Source organism: Mesitornis unicolor, unplaced genomic scaffold (assembly GCF_000695765.1).
Source record: "Mesitornis unicolor isolate BGI_N332 unplaced genomic scaffold, ASM69576v1 scaffold51303, whole genome shotgun sequence".
NCBI lineage: Eukaryota > Metazoa > Chordata > Aves > Mesitornithiformes > Mesitornithidae > Mesitornis > Mesitornis unicolor.
Genome location: NW_010174985.1, coordinates 28,660 through 45,670, shown reverse-complemented (window position 1 = coordinate 45,670; position 17,011 = coordinate 28,660). Strand labels below are relative to the sequence as shown.

Genomic DNA, 17,011 nt, shown 5'->3' with positions numbered 1-17,011 from the left:
CATCCCATTGGTCTCAGCCCATCGGTTCACTTCATTCTTTTGCTGTCGGTCACATCTGTAATTATGTTACGTACTGTATTTTAAACTGCAATGCTGTAAGATTAAACGCTGTTAAACTCTTTCAAAGTAATCTCCTTGAAATAACTACAGATATTTACTCAATTTAAGGTAATACACTCCTTAAAAATAACATGGATGAGCTTTGCAGATTTTTCAGAACCTTTCCAAATTTGCAAAAAGGGACATAATGAAAATATTTGAATTAATACTTTTTACTGTTCAATAGATATTAAATTCAGTAAAGAATATATTTTTCTTGTTAGGCAAAAGCACCACCAACTAAAAACCAAACCAAAACACTGACTGCAAAATGTTAAGCATCCTTTCATTTTTTACATCTACTCTGTTAGTTTAATGCCTGCTGTCTTTGGCAAAATGCTATGAGAGTCTTTGGAAAGCATTATAGTCCCCATTAATACTCTTCAAAATTTTAAGTCTTAAAGTTGATTTAGAGCCAAATATGTCAATCATTCAATTCTGATCTTTAAAGCATATATTGTTTATCTTAATAATTTGGTGACCCTAAAAGAGTACCATTTAATTTAGATGTAATGTGCCTGGTATCGCTTTCTTCTTCATGGAAAACGAGAGTGTAGATGGTATAACCTGGTGTAAGGGAGCTCATATTCATTCTTTCTGCTGAGAATATGTTGTCCATACTGTTTTTATCTGGCAATTTTATTTGATAATAAGTAATCAGGCCACACAGACTGTACAATCTTACCTCCCTTAACGGGGAGGTATTTGGTGATGCACCTCACAGTTACTAAGGTGTGTCACTGCTGGAGCAGAGCCCACAGCTCGCCTTTTGTGACCTGACTCTCAAATCCTCTGAGTAACGATCACGTGAACCACACCCCCAGCAGTGCTGAAACATTTTCTCTTTACTACGACACAGACAAGACAAATATAAACCATTAGTGAATTAACTGCACTGTAGTTTACACAGAGCGCTCAGAATACAAAGTAATGTGACTTTATAAGGCTTGATTCTGCTTTCCCATCTTGCAATCAATAGCAGCTTTGCTGCTGAATGTGCAGAGAGTCAGGCTGGCCCAATAAATGCTGAATAGTGTTATTAGTGAATGAACAGATGATACAGGAACCCTGCCAACAGCGTGCAAGCAATCTGCCTGGGGGATGGGGGAAAGCACCAATGATTAATAGGAGGGGGCTCGATCATCTGGATCCACAGAGTGGTTGTTGTTGATAGAGCTACACCAGCTTAGGCTGGCTGCAGATCTGGACCATAGGAAATTTAATTTGGGGGATGAAGTGAACAAAAGAGCTATATTGTAAACTGCCAAGGCAATAAAAGCAAGAGTTTAAAATGGATTTAGGATGCAGTTGGGCTTTTTATAAAATAAAGGGATTGACTGAGAAGGACAAAGCAAGGACAGAGGGTTGAGAGAAACTCTGAAATTACAGTTGAGCTTAATAACAATTTGCTGTCCCAAAATTAATTATTATCAAATTTAAGGTAACAATCAGCTTTTTTTATTTCTATTTTTGAATTAAACAATCACACTGAATTAAACAGTTACTATTTTAGCACAGGGAATTGACTCCATTGCTCTTCTTCCAGAAATCGCATAAAACTGCTTCCAACAAAACAGGATTAACTCTTTCATGCAATTACTAAGATATCAGTGAAAGCATCCTTTCTGATGGTAACATACAGTGCTTTACTACTGTCTGTATATCTTAGACTTCAGCAGGGGGACACTGTGATCTGCCATTAAGGCCTTCATTGCCACTTTATCAGTTTGTCAAGCTAGTAGTTAGCTCTGTCTCTATACTTGGAAACAGTACATTTCTTTTAATCTCCATTTTTCCTTTTACTGCTAGTGCCCTGCTTTGACACTCAAATCACAAGCAGAGTGGCAAGCCTATTATTAAAGGTAAGATACAACTGAGTACCTAAAAACAAATGGCTTAAAACAAAGGATCAACTTTTCAAGGCTGAAGCTTGAAATGTATTTGTTTTTTTTCCACCAAGCAAAAATTTCCTTCCTCTTTGGGATCATTTCCCACAGGAGGAACCCAGAAAAAACAACTGAGAAAGATGAGTGTGCTGCAACTATTCTGCAACACTCGGAAGCAAGCCCATTAAAAAAGTCTGAAAAGACGGACCTGCAGGATGCCGAAGGCTTGTTTACACTGGTACTTCAGGATGGAACGGAGAAGATGCTGAAGCAGAGAAGAGGCAGAGGGATGATGGCATGCATGATGTGTTAGAAGAGCAAACAGCAGTTCCAGGAAGCTTGTGAATGGTTGGGCCCACCCAAGCAAATGCAGGATCTTGTGGGGAAGGAGCTTGATAAAGTAACACAGATCTCAGTGGAAACAGAAGACACAACTCCTTGGTTCCACTCTGAGAGGTAGTACATAAAAACCTCATAGGTCCCTAATAAGTCAAGAGCTGGCTAGCATGGAAAAGAAAGGCCTGAGTTATTCTGAAGAACTGGGAATGCTCAAAAAAGAGCAACACAAATTTCTCTACTAGTAATTGTATGAAACTTAATCTCATGAAGTTGGTGGAGACCCACTGAGATGTCTACCACCGAAAAAAAGTAATTGTTGAATTTTATGTCCTAGTTATGTTGTTCCAGGGTAGTACATGTTGAGGGCAACCCAACAGAACTCACTTGAATACACTATGTGAATACACATAGTTAAATTCTTGAGACACAGTTAAGTAATTAAGATGCAAATTACTGCTTGTAATTCCATTTCTGGAACAACTGAATTGTCCAACACACAAAATTTTCTTTCACAGTCCTTTCTCATGCTCAGTAGTGCTTCTGCATAGCAATAATTTTACTAAGGCCCTAATCCCTCAGCATCATCATACAGGAGTAGACTGCTAAAACATAAAGCAGAATTCCTTCCCTTGGACAAGTAATACACTGGAGCAGCAATGTGAATTCTCTTCATGCCTTGAAGAAGAATACACCCAACAGCCTAAAAGCCTTCACAAGGTAGAATTTGAATGTCCTTGTGATTACAAGCGAAGTTTGCACTGGCAAGTGCACTACACAGCTGCAGGGTTACCTTTATTTTATCAAGATGTATTCACATTGTGAAAAATGAATAGCTGCAAGCAAAATGGAAGTAATTTTTAACCTTCTTAAGATCATGGATAGGCAGGAGGATGCATCTGAGTAGTTGAAAGTGCACAAGAGAAATAATGCAGTACTTCTTTCCTTTTGGAAGAAGAAAACTGGAAACCATTTTAACTGTGTTTTTTGCCATCATGAAGATGTCACAGCAAAGGAAAGCACCTTTTCTAGACTGTCTTAAAGTTGAATAGAACCTGGGAAAACCCATCATGGACCAAAAGAGAAAGAAATGCTGCAGGGTACAAAAATAGTTTGCTGCAGCTGCTTCTAAAACAATGCATCACATGCCTCGTTGTGGTGATACAGTGGTACTGCACTCCATCCTCTTGGCATGGGCTTAGATTTTATTCATTAAAAAAAACCCAAAAAGCATCACAACTGAGGGCCCAGTCCAGAAAATTCTTGTGGGCAGTGCTCACTGCTACTTTATTTTCCTTCCCCTCAGAAACACTGTACATCAGTAATGTCTGTTTTCAGTAGAAAGGATATGCTGCAGAGATGCAGAGACTCAAGAGCAAAGAGGGTTATGAGATGGCTGCCAAAATAACTGAACTCATTCAGAACTGAACTAGCTGTGGAGCAGAGAGGGGATGTTGAGTAGAAGCAGAAACTACTTACAGATGGGTGTGATTACTGCACAGAAACTTCAAATGGCAGGAAGAGCATTTAGAGGATGAAAAAAAATTACGAGGATAAAACAGATTCTGCATTTGTACCAGTGCCTCTTGCTGCTGAAAGGCTGATGAATGAAGTACTGAGTGAAGAGGCTGGAAGAGGTGATCTCTCTGATGGAGAAAAAACATATAGCGTTTCAAGCAGAAGCTCCTGACAGAGAAGAATGAGTTAGTTAAAGATAAGTAAGGCTGAGTGTTTCAAATATAGATGCTGCAGGACGAAACAGATGGACTTTCCCTCCAGATAATGGATATATAGGGAGCACTCAGAGAAGCCAATTTTTTCTGAGAGTAGGCAGCTAAAAGTACAACTGGGAAGACTAGAGTCTGGCAAACAATAAAAATTAAGCTCCAATGATTGTATTGCATTTACTGAAATATCTGCAGTTTGTGGAGGGATCAGTCACTGGGTGATTGGTCCTCCAAGGTGAAAAGAGCCCAGTGGCAGCTGTGAAGGAGGCTGCAGGGAGCCAAGATGCAGCCCTGAGAAGCTTCTGGCCTTCCTAAGGCAAAAGTGAAATAAAACCTGATGAACAGGAGGAAAACTCAGATAGGAAGATTTCACAGAGCAAGAAGATGCAATGGTTTAAAGGACAACAAAAATTTCAAGTCAAACCAACATTAGCTGAAGAACTTCAGCTGCAGAGAAGAGACCTCAGAAAAAAGGAACATATCCAGCCAAAGGGTGAACGGAAAAAGCTACAAGCGTAGTATTTGTTTTGGCCTTGCATGCTTCTGATTCACTTTGGAATATTTCAAATTACTTCAAAAGCTCTTCAGGTTTCTGAGAGCCAGCGCTGAGAGAGATGTTAAGAACAGTGGCATACCTCTCCCTACAAACAGGAGTGGCATAAATGTACAGCTTGTAAGGAGAGGCAATCAGGTCTTTGCTTTCTTTTCCATATGGTTCTAAGTTTCTGCTTGGAAAACTCCAAAAAATGGAGATGGAAAGCATATCTGGGGAGTTGAACTAACTACATTGTCTTAAAGAATAACCAAATACAGGTGTAATGAGCATCCTTTAAATTAACATTAGTCTGAAATCCTGGACTGCGGGAACCTGGCATTTCAGCTTTACCTGTTCAAAAGACTTAAGTCTGTTGACAAGTCATAGGTCAAATGTACAATTTTTTAAGAAACATTACTGTGTTGCTTCATGTAACCATCTTACACACCCCCAAGATCAGACTATTTCTGAAGCAGGTGAAAAACTGGTATCTGAATTTCATAATCAGCCAGTAATTTGAGGCTCTGGTAGTTACGGATAGCAAGTGGAAATAAATTTTCTCACTCCTAAAGGATTACCAGTTTTGATGGAGCTCAGCAAGACCCAGAAATTATCCAGAATTTGAAGCTGTTTTCCTGACAGTGTGGACTTTGGCACTGGAAGGAATGACTGAGTGCTGCTCTGACTGACCATGCAGCATATTGCAGATGTTTTGTCCATCAGGACATGGACTATGGAATTTTGCAGAGTAAGTGTAAGTGCTGTACTGGCTTTCAGCAGATCTTAAAGCAGGAATACTTACAACTTTATGGCCTTCTGACTACATGGCCTGCATGCTGCAGAAAAGCCAGACTCTTTTAACACTGACTCTGTCTGGGTCTCCTTCTTGGACCTGCGTCTGGTTGCACAGTTGTCCTTATTCAGTTCTGTATGTGTGTATGTGCTGTTATTTTAGACATCTCATCTTTGCAGTCAAGCACTTCAAAAACATTCCTAAGGAAGGATCTGAGGTCTTGAACCCTGCAGAATTCCTGGTAAAGACTGGTCTCTGGGGCCTGGTCCGCAAGCACAATGGTTGGCTAACTGGCAGTATGCATCCCATGTACATCCCACGAGGTGACTCATAAATCAATCTCAAGCTTAGAATAGTGGAGACAGGTGTTGCTATTTTGCATCTCAGACAGTCTGTGTGTGTCTCTCTTAGCTCATTATCATGGAGAAGATGGGATTCAAGCCTGGTTTCAGCAGTAATCAATACCACTGTCAGCATTAAAAACAAATTTTAAAAACTCAGCCCCTAGCCTTTAACTTCTTGGTCTAGGGTTGCCTGTCTGCCCCATGGGTGCATGATGAAGTACAGACACATCATCTTGGATAACTTGGGAACTCGTATAATGCAGGACATATACATTTCAGAATTTGCTCTTTCAGCCATGCATATCACAAGTGAAAGTATACAGAGAATACTGATATTCTTTTCAGATTTGGGATTCTTCTGAGATGAGAGAGCTATTATGGCCCATCTTTAAGGGATGATGCAGTGCTGCAGGATGAGCAGGGCCTCAGAGGAGTGGATTTGGATTCCTCTACTATACAGCTCCTTTCCAGTAGGCCTATGGGTAGGGGTGAGGGAACTGCCATGGATAGTCTAGCAAGGTCAATGCCCGAACCAAACTTATCAAGTCACCTTGATCAAATCCAGAAAGCTCAGAAGTAGTTATAAACATTTTTTTCAGCAAAGACCTTAGATATTGGCTAGGTTCTGTCCCAGAAGAGGCAGATGGTAGCACTGCTCATCCTGGAAAAAAAAGCACAATGGTCTCACATTAAAGAAAAGTGGCTACGTGCAATGTAATGTAAGTTGACCCACATTCAAAGAATAATAATATTATTTTGAGGAAAGCTCTCAAGATTTTAACATCTGAAAAATATAAGAGCTGAGGGAGTCTATGGAAGAGCATGCCAAAGTTCACATTTGAGATGCACATATACTGAATTTGGTCAACATATGTTAGGTCTCCTTTTTTTCCTAAAAATGCCCACTTTTGAGGATGTGAGAAGGTGATGGTGAACGTTACTGCATTGCCGAAGTGTAAGGCTATGCACCTTTATCTGAGGGCCTGATGAGGCCACTCCCTTAGGGGGATGCACTTCATCTCAATGGACGTTTCCCTTGCACTTGCCATGGGATTCTTAGACCATTTTGTCAAGAAGTACAATCCATGCTTGCTTCTTGAAAGTTTTTAATTACATTTCTTGAATTTTCAAATCCTGAGGTTTAAAATGCAAATTCCTGCATCAGAAAAAAAGAATAGTGCATCTTAAAGTCACATGTTGTTTTCTGAAAATGTCATATGAATGACATTTCAAGGTTATACATCATTGACATGGATCAAATGTCAGTATTTATTAGAGGGAAGAAAGTCAAACCAGATGTAATGGAAATCCTCATCTGCTTCCACTAAAACTGAAACAGAATCTAGTTTTGATGTTAATTTGAATAGCAGCCTGTGAACCATATTTAAGATTTTTAAAACAACAGGAAAATCCCAAATGTGATATCTGAATTCTGCTTCTCCTCCCACAATTGCATACCCATTAAAGAGAAGTTAAATGTTCTTCTGCAAAAAGTCTGTAGATTTTGCTTTTTTGTTTCTATGAGGGTTATCTACTTTTGGATAAAAACTTGTTATGTCTGATAAATAAATTTTTTGTCTGAAGTCTACTGCTTTCTACAAAGTAATTACATATAATAGAGTCCTTTTCTTTCCAGCTTATAATATTCACTAACCCATTTAATGTATGATTAGATCCTGTGTAGTTTTTTTAAAAACCTAAGCTACCAAACCTTTTTTTCTTTTTTCTTTTTTTTTTTTTTCCTGTGGACACAAATTCTGGGTTACATGAGATTCATTTATCTTTGCACATTGCCTTCAAAGTAGACTCAAGTAATCAGTTTTGTTTCCTTTTACAGTTCCTCCTGCATCCCTACTCTACCACAGGTCTCTAATATTTCCACTGTCAGGGCCTTTCCACCTGAGTAAGGCTTGATGTTGATGGGACTCCACTGTAATATAACTGGTATTCTACTACAATAAAGGTGCATACGCTTCTCTGTGGCTCATTAGTTGACACCTAAAGCTCTGATCCTGTGTGTGCAGGGTATCCCATTTCTTGTCTTGAAATTCAATCACCATGAGGTAGGGCTTGTCAGAGGCCACCAGTATTGCTAATCCTGGTGGAACATCTGATTATCTTTAGCTGAGAGACTACAGGCATTCGGGGCTGCCCTCTACAGAAACAAACAGTGAAGTTCTTATTAACACCAGACCTATGAAATACAAAGCCAAGGCTAGAGCTTGTGCTGGAGTACATTATAGTAAAAAATAAAAACAATCCCAAACAAAAGAAACTAGCCCCCAAACAGAACAATAGTTTTTACTCTCTTTTTGTTTGTTCCAAAACACAAGGAGGCTGCTTTTGTACTTTCAGTTTTACTATCACACAATGCAAAACTTTTCTGTGCGTTCTTTTTCTCTTTTTAATCTTTAACCTCTACTTCTATGTCCTTCTCCTTTTTTCCCTAGTTCATCTGTTCTTTTTCTCTATTGCATTTGCTCGAACACACAACAAACTCTTGCCTTCCCACGCTCTACCCTCCTGTTCACTCTTCCCAAGTCTGATCTGCCTTTGTCTGCATTTCTAGACAGATGAGAGATGGGTCCTGCTCAGCTGAACAACTCCAGATGCTTTGTAGAAAGTGGGGAGCCACTGCCCATACCCTGGCAAACCACACTGTTGATCCCGCTGTTCAGTGGCTCCTCCACCCTATGGGAGGTGGTATCTCCCATTGCTTATAGAAAATTCACTGGCACCCAGCAGTTGCCACTTCCAGAGGTGCAAGCAAGATACAGAGGGATTCCAAGGGGGATGGAAACATCTGATCAAGTTTGCAGCACCTGGTTTTGAGCTTGAATGCAAAGTGACGTTTATACCTAGAGGTTGTTTTCTAAGCTAAATCTCTTGAAAAACCTAGTTGTGCACAGGAGTATGGACACTTCAATAAAAACAAATCACACAGATCACAGGGCGAAGTGAAAACGCAATAAAATTTTTCAGGCTGCATGCACAGTAAAGGGATGCACGTATGCTGTTCTTGCTAGAAAAGAAGCTAACACCACATAAATCCAACATTTCCTTTTGCTTGCCTTAAATCAATGGGCTTGTGGTGCTACTCCTTAGAGTCAGCAAACATGCCAGGAAAAATCTGTTTCCAAGCAGACTGCTCTTCCTCAGAACTACCCATAAGTGCCAGGAAGGATGGAAAGTGGGCTGCTGGGCTGCAGAGTTTGACAGCAAAAGAGACTTGCAGAGTTTGAAGCATGGAGAGACCTTCAGTTTTACCAGAGTTCTTACTAAAAATGCCTAATTCATTTAACGAGAAAAGCAATATCCTAAACCAAACAGTCTAAACACCTTGTCTCACCTCCTCTCCTAGTCATTTTAAATATAATGATGGAGACTGTGAATGCAATGTATTCTTATCCTGATGTTTTTTGCTTTAATGCCACATTGAAATTTTGCTCTAAGGAAAGAAGCAAATATATGCCATCTGTGAACAAACGCAATGCATGACTGAGCTGGGCAGACAAAGGTGGTAAATTCTTGCAGTCTCAAGGAACTCTGCAGAAACTTTCTTTAATCTAAGAAAACGCTTTTACATAGTTAGGGAAACAGTCTTACTAGCAAGCTACTCTCCAAGGATCTCAAATAACAACCAGGTTTCTATATACACATGCACAGCTTATATTCTGCCACAAGCTCTATAGTGAAACCTTGTGAGTTTAACTTTGCTGCCACATTGAGTGCTTTATGGGAAACCCTTGGTAAGGAAGACTTACTTGAGCAGTAGACTTTCCCTAGTGGACTAGTGCCTGTCTGTCTCAAACATCTCCTTTCCTTACAGCAGCCTGTTCTCCAGGGTAGGAAAGCCGCTCAGAAATAACTGCAAGTTTGTTCACCTTTACACTAGAAAAGGTCCTAATAAGAAGATGGACAATCACTGCACACTGAACTTTGGAGAGCAGCTCCTGGATCCTATTCAGGCATCAGCAGTCATGCTGACAGGCTCACCCAAATTGTAGTGGCTTCATTATTTCTGTACTTGCCCTGTATGCTGCTGTGACATCGGAGGGAAGTCCACACATGGTTATATGATCATCTCAGCTAATGCATTAGGGTGTTGATGATCCAGAAGTTTACTCTCATGAAGTGACTTATAGGGCCAGGATCTTCCTGCTTTTTTTGAGTGGAGAGATCCCAGAAAATCAAAGGCAGATCCTTCAAATCAGAGGAGGCATTAATACAGAATTCTACAGTGAAGGGGTGGAAGAGAAGTGAGAAAAATGTGTGTTTATAGGAATACCCTTGCAAAAAAATGTTGCATCCTTTATTTTATGAAAAAATAGTACGCAAAATACTCAGAGCACATCTGTTGGTGCTTTTGAAGCCAACTTTGACTTCAGTAAATTGCATTACAAGATCGTCTCCACTGTGCAGCTAATATCCCATCTTGAACAAAAGTTTGTTGGCTAAGGGGAAATCTCAAAATCCTGCAAACATATATTGCATCTGAAATTAATCCCAAATTAGAAGAGATTAAGTGCCGATATAAAAAAAAAAGAAAAGAGGTACTGGATGAATGGAAAGCAAAATTCCAATTCCTTTTGATTTCATCAATAATTTGAAAAAAGGCAAATGGATGGATAAATCCTAGAGGCTAAACCCTAGATATCAAAGATAAAGGGAGCAGAAATCCAGTATCAAAGGATCAAAGAAACATCAGAGGAACAACTTGATATTCAGAGAATATGAAATCCATCATTTCGGGTGAAATCTGTCTATGATTTTAGATTTCTATTCCTGTAGAATTACACAAAAGAGAAATGCTTTTCATAATCTAAGTCCTTAAAGCAAAGATCTTGCAGAACTGATCTGAAGCAGTACATATGGGCACTGATTTACCTGGACTATTACCAGAATTACAGTCTTCACATTTTTAGGTCTTGGAATAAAATCCTACTTCTTATCTCTGCCAATATGTATGTGTCTGGCGTATTTTTGTCCTGTGCCTAGTTGTGTCTGGCTGTCACTATCAGCTTCCTTTATCAAGCACTTCAGTGTTTTACAAATATTTTTTAAAAAGCAGTATAATAGCTAGTTATTTTTCTTATTAATAATATGTTAGATTGGTTAGAGCAAAACCACAATGTTTGTTGAACTGAAGGAACTGCATGACTGTAAATCATTACACACTCACTTCTTTCACAAACCACTGGCAAAAGGCAGGACCAATCCACTCTCTTGCATGAATCCCACAGTCGATCCAGACAGCTTTCTTGTAGGGTCGTGATCTTTTACCTATCTTGAAGTGTGAATATTCATCAATAGATATCATGACATTAGTGAGACACAGTAATGAGAATATCATAATAGAATAACAGAATAATAGGCTATTAGAAACACTAAACTATTTTGAATTTCCTCATATAAAGGAACACACATTTATTGTTTTCAAAGGTAAGGCCAAGTTAATGGTGTGCAGGTATGCCAAGATAATGAAGGTGCTCTATGGAGAAAAAAATTACAGGAAAAGTGAGATCTGTAAATTCCTTTTTTATGAGGAGCATGGTGAGGAAAGACAATGCTACAGGAATAGCTTAACACAGAATCAAATTTTCAGAACTCTGCAAGAGTGGATGAGAAGAAAATACATTGAAAGCAAAATTTTTTTGTACCTTGCTGACACCCTTTAATTTGTGGTCCTAATAACGAGCTGAGAGTGCACAGCCCTGGAATTTTGTGGGTAGCTAAAGAGGATGCGTATATGACACACACTGAAAAGGGCTCCAGAGTCCCTTGGGGGTCCCTCTCCAGCATAACTGCTTTCCAAGTTGTCTATAAACACAAAACTTTCCAGTTCCCTTAAATGTAAGTTCTGCTAATTGAACCTGTCCTGTAATCTATCTCCATGCATATCAGATCCAGGTAAATAGGCTTTGGCTTTTTGTTTTCCAGCATTTTATTTTTTTGGTCATTAAAAATGACATTCAGAGAGCTACTTAGATCTTAGCAACTCATCCCTAGGAAACAGTGATAACCTGTGTCTCTGCTGTACATACTATAACAGAAGTAACAAAGTGTCTGTCCCTGATTCCAGATTTTAGTCTAATTAATCACTATTTAATTTTTACCTTGAGTACAAACAGTGGCCTCCCTTCATAGGACTTTCCAACCGAGAACATCTCAACAAGATCTGAATGAGTTTTATTCAGATGATGCATCCAACCCTGGATCTGCAAATACAGAAATAAAATTATTGCTTGAACCTTTGCATTTCATGGGAAGCAACTGTAACATTTATTCATCTCAACTCTCAGTCCTCTGTATGGCTTTGGATTTTCCTATAGTTTTAATTTTTGTTCTTCTTTGTTGTTTTTTGTTTGTTTGGTTTTGGTTGGTTATGTTTGTTTGTGTTTTCACACTTGAACTATGACTGGGCTCTCATAGCTCTGTTGCCAGAGGCTGGATGCAGCCTTCAGTCACATGGGATTTTTTTCCCATTTTTTTGCTGGATATTACTGGAATGCATTAGCTGTCTGTTGAAAATCTGGGAATAGGGCTAATCTGCCATTCCCACTGAATATTAATGGATGAAGAAAGAAGGTCCCCGAGTCTGCCAGGACACAGAACAGTGAACAGATCGACCTGCAGGTTTCAATGCTATCTTCAATATTTGTTTCGCAGGCACCAGATCTTGTCGAGGTGCAGCACCCTCCACACTCAGCCTAGTGACTTCATTTTGGTGCAGACTGAAACTGTATATATGAGGACACTGAAATCAACAGAAATTATTTATGCAGCTATCATCCAAGACAGTTTCCCTTATACATGAATTTGTATGTATCTAAGTGTTTTTAAGTCTTTGGGCCTCTTGTGCAATTACTTAAGCATTTGCTCATATTGCTTACTTAAATGACTCAGTGAGACTAACCACTCACTGGAATCTCTTATTCCATGAAAGTAAAAGACCTATTTCAGCACCAATTTTTGAAGAACAACCATTCAGAACACTTCTGAAGATGAACAAGTAACCATAACTTGTAGAGTGTGAGAAATCTTAGCCTTATGAAAAACAATAATGTAGTAGATAAGAGGAACTCTACGAATTTTCACATACTTCTTCCAGGGAGTGATACACTTCATAGTTATACCCAGAGAGGGACCTTCGATTCCTATGTGACCTCAGTCCTGTTTGGTTTTCTATTGCTTTCTGTAGGTCTGAGATGAGAATCCTAGGTAAAAAAAGATAGTGGTATTACTGAAAAACCAGTGGAGCAAACAGGCTAAAGCAGAACAATAATCACATTTAGAAGAAATATAGCAGGAGTTAAACCATCCTGATGTTACTTCATCTGTTACATGTTGACAATAGAGAGCTTCAGGCTTATTTGAATACATGCTGCCAAATAAGTACTTCAGCTGCTTTGAAATGTAACAGTGCCTCCACAAAACACAATGAGCTTGTTAAGTGAATAAAAGAGAATGATGTAAATAATGTAGCCAATGTGAAGAAGCAGCCACTTTCATTTGTTTATGGAACAGCATGTGCTGCCTTCTTTTACAATTCAGTTGTACTATGTGATCATGGATCTTCAAAAACTGATTTCAAAGCCAATTTAAAAAATCTTTTTAGGTTTAAAAAAACATGCACGTACTTTTTCTTAGGAGTTATTGTACTGGGATGGAACATTACGTGTACCTACAAGTTGCAGAGGCAAAATTAAAAAAATAAGAAAATGAAATGTTTCATTTTGCCTGAAACACAACAAAGAAAAAAATCTGAAGTGTGGTTTGATTTTTACAGTTAGCTGCTCTGCGATAGTTGTTTGCCAGTTGTTTTAAAATAACTCAGGAAAAATATGAAACAATACTAAATGAAAATTAAATATGCTTGCATAAAAAGTCAGAGGCTCATTGCATTAAGTCCAAAATGCAGAAACAGTGGTGTAAGCTGAAAGTCTTCTCATTTTATGGTAAAACCAAATAATGATACAAATATAAAAATAAAACACTGAAAACAACTAAAAAGAATTATATTGAAGAAGTTGGAGCATCTATCCTTTCCCTCACACAGTGGCAGGAGCTGGGAATAACATCACTGACATCCATAACTTCACTCTAAAACTGAGTCATCTTTGTATACCACCTTCTCCTAAAGCGTGGCAATGTGTAGTCACCCTACCACTAATTCACCATGCCTGTAAAATGATGGTCACATTCAATCTTCTGAAGTTTTATAGGCATCAGCTGTAATGATCTGAAAAAGATGGAAAGAAGCTGTATTCACTCTGATCCTAACTCAACTGTGCAGTAGATACCTCAAAGATAATAGGTCTGTCTACATATATATAAAAGTTATCACCATCTTCAAATGTATTAGTGAAGTAATTGTAGAATTAGGTATGACATTGTTCTATATCTGCAACTTTCATTAAGCAAACCAAAGGCTTATAGTCTGGATTTACAAAGTGCTATACACTCTAAGACCAGTACAGTAAAGCATTTAAGCCTGTAGTGGTTTTATTCGAGTCATTAGGATATCTAATATATTAAAAAAATACTTGCCTGCTTTGCTGAATTCTGATTAGTGTAAGCACCTCCCAGGATCAAGCTCTGTTTGTTCACTTTTACAATAATAGTTTTAATTTCACAGCTCCTGATTATGTGTCTGTACTCCAAATGAGATTTGATAATATTTCTTTACTCTTAAATGACTCTATACTGTGTGCGCTTATAACACAAAGGCTCTTAAGTCCCTCAGGTCTGAATACATCCTAAGTGGATTTCTTGCCAGAGAACTTACAACCGAGGTGACTTGGTGCAGTAAGAGTTTGATGTCTGGCTTGTTTTCATGCCATAAAGTCAAATACTGGGACAGATAAGCCTGTCTTACAGGCAAGGGCTGGTCACCTTGCTCATTATTAGGGCTGCGTAATGCTTCCAGTCTTTAGAAATTTGTCATAATTTAGGCAAACGTCACCTTGTCAAGACTGAAGTTTCACATGGTGTTTGCCTCAGATTTTCCACTTCCAAAAGGGCTGTGGCAATTCAACTCCTTTGTGAATAGTGTGTCAAAAATAAGAATAAAAACATATTGTGAAAAACAGCCATGAGAAAAGGAGTCACATGAAAGCTTGGCTGCAGAGCTGTACTTCAGTTCAGGGCTGTGGTCCCCATCCCAGCTGTTCTGTGCGTGTAACTGTGCCCAGCCTCCCTGGCAGCTCGGCTTCTGCTGCTCCCTGAATATAGCTGTTGTGCTCTCATGGTGAATCCTGCTGGCTCTCAAGGATTTACAGATCCCAGGAGGCTTGTCAGGACAAGCGCACGCTCGTTTGAGGCGTTGCTAGGTTTTGCTTCTGATGGCTGGGACCCATCAGGCAGCGGGGAGATGAAGAGGGAAAGCACAGAAACAGTCCAGAGCTGACAAAATGCCGCCTGGCTTCCTTCTCAGCACATGCAACTTGTACACCAAATGTCAAAGAGGAAATTTTCCCTGTGGAAAATTAATGTAATATTGTCCCAGTATTGGTAGCACGTTGTTTCAGGTAAACTGCAGAGACCCTTGCACACTCTGCTCTGCAACCTAAGTAAGGCTCTTAGAGTACAGGCAGTGTTTATAACACATACAAAATGGCCTTCTGTCATTTCATTAAAGGTGATTACTGTGAGCAGGAACAGCAGCAGACGTGAATACAACTGTCAGGGCATAGTAATTAGGGAGCATTTTTTGTGTAAGCACAGGAGGACAATTACAGAAATCCCCATCTCATTTTCAAATGCAAACAAAACTGAAGCAGTGTAGAGTCCACATGAAAGTAGCTCTGAACTTTGGCTACCAGGCCTGTGTAGCTTATTTCCTAACGTTTGGTTTTGTATTTTTAGAACAACAAATTAGCGAGACAACTGTTACAAGAAAAATGGAATTCTGATAACAGTACGTATAATACACAGCATGCTTTGTGCCATCCTTCTTTCACTGAGAAATAAGAGCAAGTAGCCTCAGCAAATGTTTGAGAATTCAAATAACTCAGCAGTTGATTATTCAGATGCTTCAGCACCTCACTGAAAAAGCTTTAATGACAAGATCATTCCTCTTGTTTAGTATATCATATTGATAAATTTGAAATGAGAAGTATACTCCAAAACTGCCTTGAATGCTTTTAAGAAACACTGTAAATGATGTGTGATCCTTAGGGTGCCTTTGTTCTGAGTGACTTGTGCTGGGACATGAGGAATGGAGAGTTCTCCAGCAGAACTAGTACTTTCCTTTATAATTCATGAAGAAGGCTTGCCTCCGTGTTTGCAGCACACTTGTAAACAAACCTTGCTCCTGTTAAATAGAGAGAGAGAGAGGCAAAGCAGGCTGCAGAATTAGTAATTACCATCCCTCTCTTAACAGATGTGATTTCATAGACATTGAAAACACTTCAGCTTGACTCCAAAGGAGGACATTTAATTAAAACTGCCTGCTTGTGAGAGATTTTCCGTTCTCCTATTAAAATGGTTGTTTTCCTGGCAACATCTAGCTGCCTGCCTGTCTAATTGCTATGATGTGGAACCTATTTTCAAGTGCACTTGGCGTGGTAGACACAGACCTGCCTTGGAGGCCAGGTCTCTGGAGCGAGGCACAGAAAGCAAGGCACAGGCTTACGTGTACTGGATGTTTGCTTGCTGGAGGTAGGGCAGCAGACTTCGGGACGCGTTCTGTGTTATTCGCACGTCAGTGACCATACCTTCAGCGATGTGGAAGGGGCTGCTGGGCTGCCACAGGTCCACCTGTAGTGCAGGAACCAACCTGTAATTCATACGCATTCAGTGTAGGTGGGGAAATCCAGGAGGTGGCATGCTTGAAGCTATGTAGGCAAACCCTCTAAGCATGGTGTAGACAATAGAAACTGCACTGGCTGGTCCAGCTCGACATCGATGTTAATGGAGCTGGATTTTGAGGAATGATTGCATCCAGCTTACCACAACTCTTGTAGGAGATTTGACAACGGGAAGAGAGAACAGTCTGAGTAATGCGCCTCCTCAAATGGCTCAAAACAAAAGTTACCTCCAACTTCATGCACCTCCTCAGACTGCTATACATTCCTTGTGTATTAGCTCCTATGGGGTTCATGAGCCTTTTTTATTTCACAAGGTATTTTCTATGTTCATTAGGGCAATAAAAGAAAAGAACACTAAAGAGGTAGAAAGCTTAGCACAGAGTAGTCTTGTTTGCAAAGTGTACCCAAGTTTTATTCTTGATAATAAACAGATCAGAGGTCAGTAACAGAAGGTCACCAATACTTTGAAGGAAGCTGTGA

General features: G+C 39.4%; 1 protein-coding gene across 1 annotated transcript; it reads right to left on the bottom strand.

Annotated features, from left to right (window-relative positions):
* Positions 1-10,902: 10,902 nt before the first annotated feature.
* On the bottom strand, positions 10,903-16,481 carry LOC104538127 (carboxypeptidase A6-like; the record flags this gene model as incomplete). Its single annotated transcript, XM_010181211.1, has 4 exons — positions 16,357-16,481; positions 12,823-12,937; positions 11,837-11,938; positions 10,903-11,007 (listed from the first exon to the last, which is right to left on the bottom strand). Coding segments are annotated over exons 1-4 (402 nt in total), but the record flags the coding sequence as incomplete, so codon positions are not given.
* Positions 16,482-17,011: the final 530 nt, after the last annotated feature.